Genomic DNA, 9,810 nt, shown 5'->3' with positions numbered 1-9,810 from the left:
GAGCGATCGAAGGTCGGCGAGGAGGGTGTTGATGACGTCCCGGTCCTGAGGGCGGCTAAGCGGCCGCCAAAGCTGCAAGTACCCACACATTTTAAAAATGGCGTTAGTAGCGCGACGAAGAGGAATTTTCTGGATGACGAGCTTATTGCGAACGGTCCAAAGCGTCCATGCGAGAACTCCAACGCAGAGCCAGCGAATGTGGCGGTGGCGGGGAGGGGAGTTGTGGATTTCCGCAAGGAGGTCGGGGAAGTTGGAGTTGCACCATTGTCCACCAACCGTCTCACGGAAGCAGGACCAGAGAAACTGTGCCGCATGGCACGTGAAGAAGATGTGGTTAGCATCCTCCGCGGTGCCGCACAGAGGGCAGAGCCCATCTCCGGGTTCGTTGCGCTTGAGGACTTCGACACCCGAGGGGAGGCGGCCACGAATCCACTGCCAAAGGAAGATCCGAATCTTCAGAGGCAACCGGATGTCCCAAATGAGCCCAAAGGGCTCGGGGGCGAGCGAAGGCGCGATGGCCGCATAGAGGGATCTCGTAGAGAAACGACTGGAGGCCTCTAGGCGCCACGAGATGGCGTCTGGGGCGTCAGTAACGCACATCGGGAGAAGGGCGATGTCCTGGAGTAGAGAATCCCAGGCGGTCACTTCAAGGGGCCCGAAAGGGCGACGGAATGCGAGGCGCCCTAAGTCAATAAGGGCCGTCTCAACGGAGACCCGAGGGTCAACAGCAATGGCGAAGAGAGCAGGAAAGCGGGCGGCCAGAGGGGCGTCACCGAGCCACCGATCGAACCAGAACAGGGTCGCGGACCCAGTTCCAACCGAGATGGACGTGCCGATATGAAGCACGGGGAGCAACTGCACGACGGCCTGCCAGAACTGGGATCCGCCCGACCGTTGACAGAAAGCTAGGGGCTGACCACGAAGATATTTGCTATGGATGATGGTGAGCCACAGGCCTCCGTCCCCATTGGCGATGCGCCACAGCCACCGAGTCAGGAGGGCGATGTTCATGCGGCGGGAGGACAGAATCCCAAGACCCCCCTGGTCTTTTGGTTTACAGATGTCCGGCCAACTCACCATGTGGTACTTCTGCCTGTCATCGTCGCCAGCCCAATAGAACCTGGATTGGTATTTGGCTATTTCCATGTGCAGCGTTTCATGAAGGCTGTAAAAGCTCATGAGGAACCAAAGGAGGCTGGCGAGTGAGGAGTTGATGAGGATCACCCAAGCGGCCTTTGATAGCCAACGCCCTTTCCAAGGTTCGACACGGTGTTGCATACGGGTCACCGTAGGACGGAGGTCCGCCACGGTGAGGCGTGAGTCACTAATGGGGATCCCCAGGTAGGTCGTGGGGAAGGACCCTAGCCTACAGTTCAAGCGATCAGCAATAGATTGGGCCTCCGGCTGAGGGTAGCCAAGGACCATCACCTCGCTCTTGTCGAAGTTGATCGTAAGGCCCGACAGCTGCTGGAAGCAAAGGAGGAGGAACTTCAGGTTAGCCACGTCCTGATTTGAACCTTCTACCATTATTATGGTGTCGTCTGTGTATTGCAGAAGGGAGACCCCACCCCCTCCAGCTAGGTGGGGGACAATGCCGTGGATATGACCCGCCCCCTTAGCCTTATCCAGGATGGCGGCCAGAGCGTCGACCACCATGTTGAACAGAAACGGCGAGAACGGGTCTCCCTGACGGACCCCACATAGGGTGGGGAAGTAGGGCCCAATCTCGCCATTAATGTTCACGGCCGTCCGCCCACAAGAGACTAATTGCATCACGCGGGTCACCCAGCGGTCATCAAATCCCTTAAGTAACAGTACTTCCCGAAGGAAGGGCCAATGGACAGTATCATACGCTTTGTGGAAGTCGAGCTTCAGGAATACAGCCCGAAGATGCTTCACCCGGACCTCGTGGAGGACTTCATGGAAGACCAACACGCCATCAAGAATAAACCGGCCTTGAATGAAGGCCGATTGGTTCGGGTGAGTGATCGAGTCAGCCAGCAGGGTCACCCTATTGGCGTACCCTTTAGCCAGAATCCAAAAAATCACATTGATCACAGTGATGGGACGGAACTGACGGATATCCGAGGCGCCGGGAACCTTGGGAATGAGGGTAATGATCCCATAGTTCAGGCGTCCCAGGTCCATGGCCCCTGAATAGAACTCCTCGAACAGAGCCATGACCTCCGGTTTGATCACCTGCCAGAAAGTCTTAAAGAAAGCAACCGGCAGGCCATCAGGGCCCGGGGCCGAGGCGGGGTTCATGCCTTTAATGGCAGCGAGCACCTCCTCCTCGGTGAAGGGGGCAACTAGGGCCTCGTTAGCTACGCCGGGCACCAACTGGGCCCCCCTCCAAATATCAGGGGCGAGACTAGCCCCACCCCGAGGGGTGGGGGTAAAGAGGGCTTTGTAAAAGCCGTCGACATGGACCCGAATGGCCGCAGGCCGGACGAGGGGGGCGTCATCCTCCCAAAGGCAGTGGATGGAGTTTCTACGACGGCGGCCATTCCCGATCGCCTGGAAATAAGCGGTGTTCGCATCCCCGCGGAGTACCCACCGCTGGGTACCGCGCGCCCGCCAATAGGCCTCCTTGTCGGTATAAATGGTGGAAAGTTGATCCTCAAGATCATATCTCAGCATCCACTCATCCGGAGAGAGCCCCGAGGAGTCAGCCCTAGCATTCAGGGCTTGAATAGCCAGCAGGAGCGACTTCTTACGCTCACGGAGGTCCCGGCCAAGGTTGGCCCCCCAACCCTTCATGAATTGGGGAGCAAGCTTGGCGCAGAAGTGCCACGAATCAACGGCGGACATGGCGCGATGAGGGGAGGCGCGGGCAAGCTCCCACCGAGCCGAGACCGCATCACGAAAGCCAGCTTGGTTGAGCCAATAGGGCTCAAACCGAAACCGCGGCGGGCAGGCGGGGCGCTCATCCGCGGAGGGCAGGCGGGGCAACCAGCCGGGGCACGAGGGTTTCCCCAGGCGCCGCCGCGGCGGTCGCCGCCAGAGCCGGGGAAGGGCGATGCGGCCAGGAGCCGGTGCGACAGCGAGCCGGGGACGGTGCAGAGGCCGCCCCAAAGGCGGCGATGAATGGCCGGAAGGGGGACCGACGAGTGACGAGGCCGAGGAGGGCGGGAGCCGGCGCCAGCGACAGGGCGGTCGGAGTAGAGGGGAGAGACGCGGCAGCCGGAGCACGGGGGCGCCAGGAGGCGCGCGCCGCCCCGCGGTCAGCACGGTCGGTGACGCCCCAGCCACTAGTCCACCGCCGCCGGGGGGAGGCCTGATGCCCCAAGGAGGTGCCTTTGGGCGAACTCGCCGACCGCGCGCTCGGAGACCGCTGGGACCGCCGCCCGGGCCCGCGGGGGGCCAGACTCCCACCCCTGGGAGTCGGGCCGCCGGCAGGGGGGAGCAGAGGTGAGTGGCCGGGGGGGCGCGGAAGGAGGCGGTCGCGGCAGGCGACGGGGCGCCCCGCGGCGGCGTCGGCTTCGTCCGCGAGATCAGCCCAGGAGATCCGCGGGGGGGTGGCCGGAGGCGACGGCGGAGGGGCGAGTGAGAGGGACGTCGGCTCGCTGGCAGCGGACGAGGCGAGGGGCGAGGCCGGCGCAGGAGGCGGCGCCGCCGGGGCGACGGGCGCGTCGCCAGAGCCAGCGAGCGCGGGGGGCTCCATCATGGTCCCACTACTAATTGCAAGGCATCCTTTAGACAAAGTGCTTCCCTCGACAAACTTTTTTTCAAAAAGGAGAATTACCCCTGGCCTCTGCATCGATCAACCACCTTTATTATTATTCAACAGAGTATGACTACATGGATCAACCCAAAGCCACTTATCTGGCGAATAAAGTTGCAACATCTGCACTCTTCATATTGTGCCTGAACCACATGAACACGCATTATCTAATTCAGTAACCTCACGCAGCTGCCCCGCATCGGGACGAGAGCACCACCCGATCTGGCTGACCCGCAACGCACATGCTCTGGACCCACCGCCACCATCTTCCGCCGTCCCCATCTTCAGAAGCGATCAACGCACTCATATTGCAGGCCATACTGCCATTGACGCCATGACGATGCTAGACAGCTCCACCACCTGCTCGCGCCCATCAAGACGCGTTCGTGGCCGAGGCTCCGCCGCGCCATGCCGGCGAGACTCGTCGTCGTCATTGCGGTAGACACAACACCACTCCTCTTGTCCTCTCTCCCGCCAGCACCTGCTCCAAAATGATGCCCCCAAGAGGGAGGGTGGCCCCGAAGGCCACCTCATCATCCGATCCGGGAATCCAAATCTAGGGTTTCCCCCGAAGCAAATGGAACAAGGTGACGACGATTGTAATCGGCGATGCCTTCAACAAGGAGACGACGCCCAAGACGCTGCCATCGTCTGCCATGACCGAGGTCGACACGGTTTTCACCGACAATCGCACCACTCCAAACCAGCCACTGCCCGGAACACCGGCAAGGAACCCGTCTCCCTTGCCGACCCCTCCGCAAACTAAAAGGGGTCATCATGTCCCTAAAAAAAGGGTGTCGTCATGTGAACGGTTGCTAAATTTTGTATACTTATTATGGCCCCCGTCATCATAAATGAAGTATCCAGTGAAAACACGCATTCAGCGAAAATTTGCAAACTATTGTGGTAGGCATCGAATTAAAAACAGACGGTATAGATCAACTGATTCCGTAATTCATTGTTTTTTCTTTCACCCGTCTCCTCTGCTATCTCTCCCTGGTCGACATCAGGCCGGCCATCGAGGCAACAGGACTGCGATGTCCAACGCCCCCTCGATCTCCTTGGTCGACGCCGAGCTGGTGCGGGCCGACGCCCTCCCCATCGTGGCAGTAGGACGGCTGCGCTCGACGCCCGCATCTCCTCCCTGCTCCATTGGCGGCCAGGATTGGTACCTCAGCATCCCAGTCCGTCTGAAGTCTGCGTTTTCTGACTCGCTGGTGAGAAATTTCTCAAGCTGCACACCAGGAGCTGGCACGTCTGGCCGCTGTTCAATGCAGATGCGGTGGATTTTCTGTAATCTGGAACTGAGCAGCACCAATGTGCGCTATGTTAGTGCACTATTCTAGGTAGTTTTGTCGGCTTTGCAGTTGCAGTGTCATTCTTAGTTATAAAACTGAACTTAGCAGCCTGACATAGCACCCTTCTTAGTTACGAAATGTGAAGAAACCACAACTAAGTTTAAGGCTTTTGTTTGAAGTACAGTAGCTTCTCTAGTATTGTAGAGTGTAGACAATACTGAAGTTGCTGCCTCCATTGCCGGAAGTTTCACGAGGAAGTTGATTCTAAGCATCAACTCTAGCTTTATCATCTCGTCTCTATAGGATGTGAATGTACAAAACTGTTACTTTATCATGCCATTGACAACATTGGGCTTATAGCTGAACTGCTACTAGATGAATTGCAATCTTCCTCCTCTTGATCTTTTTTGTGAGACATTGTTCTCTTGAATTGAAACTGAGGCATTTGTTTCACTTTGCTGCACATCAGTTTCCATCTGACCATACTTCTGCACTTTCCAGTCCCTCGTCTGTTCGAGTCCCACTTCCTGAAGCTCCCCACCACTTAGAAACTATGCTCTCCCATGTCGCTTTCCCTCCTGCGATTTCATCTTGTCCGGCTAAGATGACAAGGCATGCCATTCTTATCCTTGAACCGTATGTGCTCTCATCTTTTTTCGCTCTTATCCTTTGCGTCCCTTGATGGTTTCCAGGAGGTTTTCTTGGAGATGTCGGGCAGAACGGGTCTGAGCTGGGTACTCCCAGTTGGAGGTGATTTTTTTTCTTGCGCCTCTTTTGTGGTATGAGGATTTTTTCCTAGTTCTGTCTGGACAATTTTTTTATATTTAATCTAGAGAAACAAATTAGTTGTAGTGTTAATGTTGATAAAGTTGGCGAACATTTGTCAGCGGGTAAGATTCATTACTCTTAGATCTGATAGGTTGTTTGTGATGTGTGAGTTCACTTGTTTAACTCTCAGTAATCACCAAACTGAGGAATCTCCCTCAACTCTGGCCCTAGTTTTTGTTGAAAATCTGGATTTCATTACGTTTCTTCTGTCTAAATCTTTATACGGGTCTTCAAGCCCAGGATCTTAGCATCTTATCACACAAAAGCTAGGTAGCACTCTGCAATCGGTATAATCCAGTAGTTAAGTATCCTGAATTGTTGTTTTGTTATGTCCTTCAGTGTTATTGTATATGATGCACATGTAGTACTTTCGTCCTTGCCTATTGGGATTTTAATAGGAGACATACATAATAGCTGGATTAAAATTTTGATGTCGATAATAAATATTGGTGATTGAATACAAGTTGTTTGTAACTCAAATATGTTAAACAAATAGTCCATTGTTTGGGGAACTGCTACTGTCAGATATACCGTACGTTGTATAACATCCGTGCAACCATGGTTTGCATTTACATTACATGGACGTATATTGAATTTCACTTGTTTAGGTTAGAAAAGTCAGCTACCGACCTCCTCGAACTGAGCGAAACTTATTGAATCAAACTAGTCTCTCTCTCCGGGAGAAAAGGTAAGCATGCGTTTTATATTGTAATAGTTGTGTTTCTTGGATGCCTTTTGTATTGACGAGACAACTAATTCATGCAGTTTTGGTTTGATATTTGGACGGAGTGGGAGTGGAAATACCACACTTTTACATGTTTGCATTGAAATGCTGCATGACATGTTTAACTCTGCATCTTTCATCTTAAGGTGATAGTTTGATTTCTCAGCTTTTGGCCGGTCTATCAGAACCTACCTCTGGTTCAATTTGCATTCAGAAGTATGATGATAGTGGAAATCCAATGGGTCTGTCGGAAGTGTTAGCTCCTGAAAGAGTTGGTATTATATTTCAGTTTCCTGAGAGGTTTAAACATTGAATTACTACATTCACTAATAAGTTTTTTTTACATATTAGCATGAATGCTTATGCTTTTTGTGAGTGCTTGAGAAGTTTCACTGCAAAATAAGATATTTTAAACCTGTAGGTACTTCTTATCAGATACTATACTTGAAGAAGTTACTTTTGGATGGCCAAGGCAAAAGGCAGACATTCCTTTGAGGGAGGAACTCACTTTAAAACTTCAGAATGCCATTAACTCTGTAATGATTATCTCTCGTACATACCATTTTGTTGCGTTGCGGAGTGAATTTGTAGTTTGAGACCACACACAATTGATTTCCGAAGATAATTTGTTTAACGCTAGGTTGGTCAAAGTGCCATTTCATTGGATAAGGATCCACAGTCTCTCAGTGGTGGATTTAAGCGGCGACTTGCTTTGGCAATTCAACTGGTAATGTTTTCATTATTTTAGGACTGGTGGATCGTTCTGTTTTTAGAAGTGAAGATGGATAATATTTTGCCTTTATCTTCTTATTTTCTAGGTTCAAACTCCTGATTTATTGTTGCTTGATGAGCCCCTCGCTGGACTTGGTATGTACTTGAATATCCATATCAAACTAATATCTGTAGATTATTTTCTTCCCCTTGTATTGAGCCATTTGTGAACCCATCTAAATGCACATCAGCGAGAGCAGTTGTTTAATATAATTCTGCTTGTGCATCCTGTCATCTTTGTGCCACAGCCCAGACTTGCTAGGAATATTGTGTGGTTTCAAATAATTTTTCTTTTAAATAGTATATGCTCTCTTAGATGTGGTTACTAAATTTGTATCATCATCATCAGATTGGAAAGCTCGGGCTGATGTTATGAATCTCCTGAGGGACCTAAAGAAAGACCACACCATACTGGTTGTAAGTCATGACCTAAGGTAATTTAGTACTCACCATAGAACACGATACTTTTGTATAGCCGTGCGCCATCGGAGCCACTGTTGAACACAATGCTTAACTGAGGCTGTCAAAATATCTGATTAAAAACATTTTGCAGAGAACTATACCCGCTGGTAGACCGGTCATGGAGAATGGAAATGGGGGGTGTTTTGAAGGAGGAACCTTTACCTGTATAGTTTAACATTTTTATTCCTCGGAAAATTGATAACGTTTTTTTTGTGTGTGTGCAGCTGGAATGCTGACCCATTTGTTGTTGCAGTGAACAGGCTCATAGCTAGCTAGGGATCCTAATGTAATGTTTGTAATGGTACAAGGCAAGTTGCAAAATCTATTGAGAGTGACTCCACACCTACCGGATTTTTGTCAATAATAGCATGATGTTATTTCACATATGCTCTGTTCATGTGCACAAACACAGAAGCGCTCTCAGTTAAGTATCTTGAAGAGTCTGACCAAATGAAATGCACCTCTCGACGCGCATCTCCTCAACCATGAATGCACCTTTTGCTCTCTTTATATACCACCCATGTTTGAGTCTTCGCTACACACTATTGGTTCATCAACTAGTATACAATAGTGAGGTGCTAGCAGCCAAAGCAAAGCACCAAGGAGAGAAAGTGGTCTACTGATATGGTACGTAGCAGCTGTGTCAAAAAATGAAAAGCCAAAATGGAAGAAGAAGACGTAGCTAGGAACCATAGAGCTTTCATGTGTGTCTTAGGAATAGGAAACATTGGGGAAAATTGGCGGAAAAAGCTAGAAAATGTCACCGTTCTCGTGCTCCGGCCTCTTACGTCTACACCTTCTGGTTCAACGACTTGGCCATCCTCTTGATTTGGCTACGAAGCTCCTTTCACCGCCACATGTGCGAACACAAGGAGTATCGAGCAACCCCTCTCTATGTTGTGTTCACTCCTTTCATGTGTTATTCTCGTGGTCATCCCCCCCCCCCACCAGAGTAAGTTGGAGGCGTGTGCGCCGTTTGCCTCCAAATCTAGGAAAATATTTGGTGACTGGTGAGGATATGCGTATGAAGCCTGAGTGCTTGTGAAATGCAAGCTCCCCAAAGATCATTTGTATTTTAAAGCACTTGATAAATTGCAAGAATGCTGAGTGCTTGTGATATGTGAGTTCCCCCAAAGATCATGTGTATTTTAAACCACTTGATTCATTGCAATAAACCATGCATCGTTTGATTTTCTCAAGTGAAAAATATAGGTAAACAAGTTGTAAGAAACCATGGATATTGCACGATTGCAAGTCATTTTTTCATGGCTTAATAGTTCACTCGTATGCCCGGTATACTAGGGAAAACCCCTTTGAAAATACTACAAAAAATAGGGAGAACCATATGACATGTTGCAAATATTTCTCCCCGCATTTATTGTTCATCATTCACACCCAAAATACTGGAAAATATATTCCGCTTGGTGAGAGGTTTGTCTTGCCAATATTAGACACAAATAAATATTAGAGGTGTTGCACATCGAATCACTTGGCGCGCCGAGGTTTTCCCCACCAAGACTTCTGTCGACGACCCAAGGCGCAACAGTACTTGTGATATTTCTGGTTGGCGTATGTTTTATTTGGCCATTTTATCGATGTTAAATACCATCGGATGTGTTACTTTTTATTGGCATTGGAAACATATACTATTATTTTATGGCGGGGTAGGTTTCACAATTTATTGATGCTAATGATTCCTCCTGGCTGACTGATCACGGCTTGCGTCGGTCACTCGAGCGATGTCAGATCCCACCATCATGCGCCCCCTTTGTTTTATTCCATGCCCTACCCCACCTCTTGTTTCTTATACATAAGCAACACTCCTTTCTTCTACCTTTTTAGGACGTGTTGCTCGCCTTCTCTTCCCTCACCATCGCAACCCGTCGGGCGAATTGGGGTGCTGCTGCTGCAGACCAACCACTGCCACCTGCTACTAGGGCGAACCATCGCGGGGCGGAGAAACGGCCACACCCAGTGCCTCCTTATTCCTCTCCCTCACACGC

General features: G+C 50.7%; 1 protein-coding gene across 1 annotated transcript; it reads left to right on the top strand.

Annotated features, from left to right (window-relative positions):
- The first annotated feature begins 2,272 nt into the window (after positions 1–2,272).
- LOC119272481 (ABC transporter I family member 11, chloroplastic-like) lies at positions 2,273–8,149 on the top strand. Its single transcript, XM_037553962.1, has 9 exons — positions 2,273–2,296; positions 6,459–6,538; positions 6,616–6,667; positions 6,741–6,874; positions 6,996–7,110; positions 7,215–7,301; positions 7,393–7,441; positions 7,695–7,779; positions 7,899–8,149. Exons 1-9 carry the CDS (start codon positions 2,273–2,275, stop codon positions 7,975–7,977), a joined length of 705 nt encoding a protein of 234 aa, XP_037409859.1. The 3' UTR covers positions 7,978–8,149.
- Positions 8,150–9,810: the final 1,661 nt, after the last annotated feature.

The sequence above is a fragment of the Triticum dicoccoides genome, chromosome 3A (assembly GCF_002162155.2).
Source record: "Triticum dicoccoides isolate Atlit2015 ecotype Zavitan chromosome 3A, WEW_v2.0, whole genome shotgun sequence".
Taxonomy (NCBI): domain Eukaryota; kingdom Viridiplantae; phylum Streptophyta; class Magnoliopsida; order Poales; family Poaceae; genus Triticum; species Triticum dicoccoides.
Note: the sequence above shows the minus strand (reverse complement) of the source record. Positions and strands in the feature narration are given on the sequence as shown.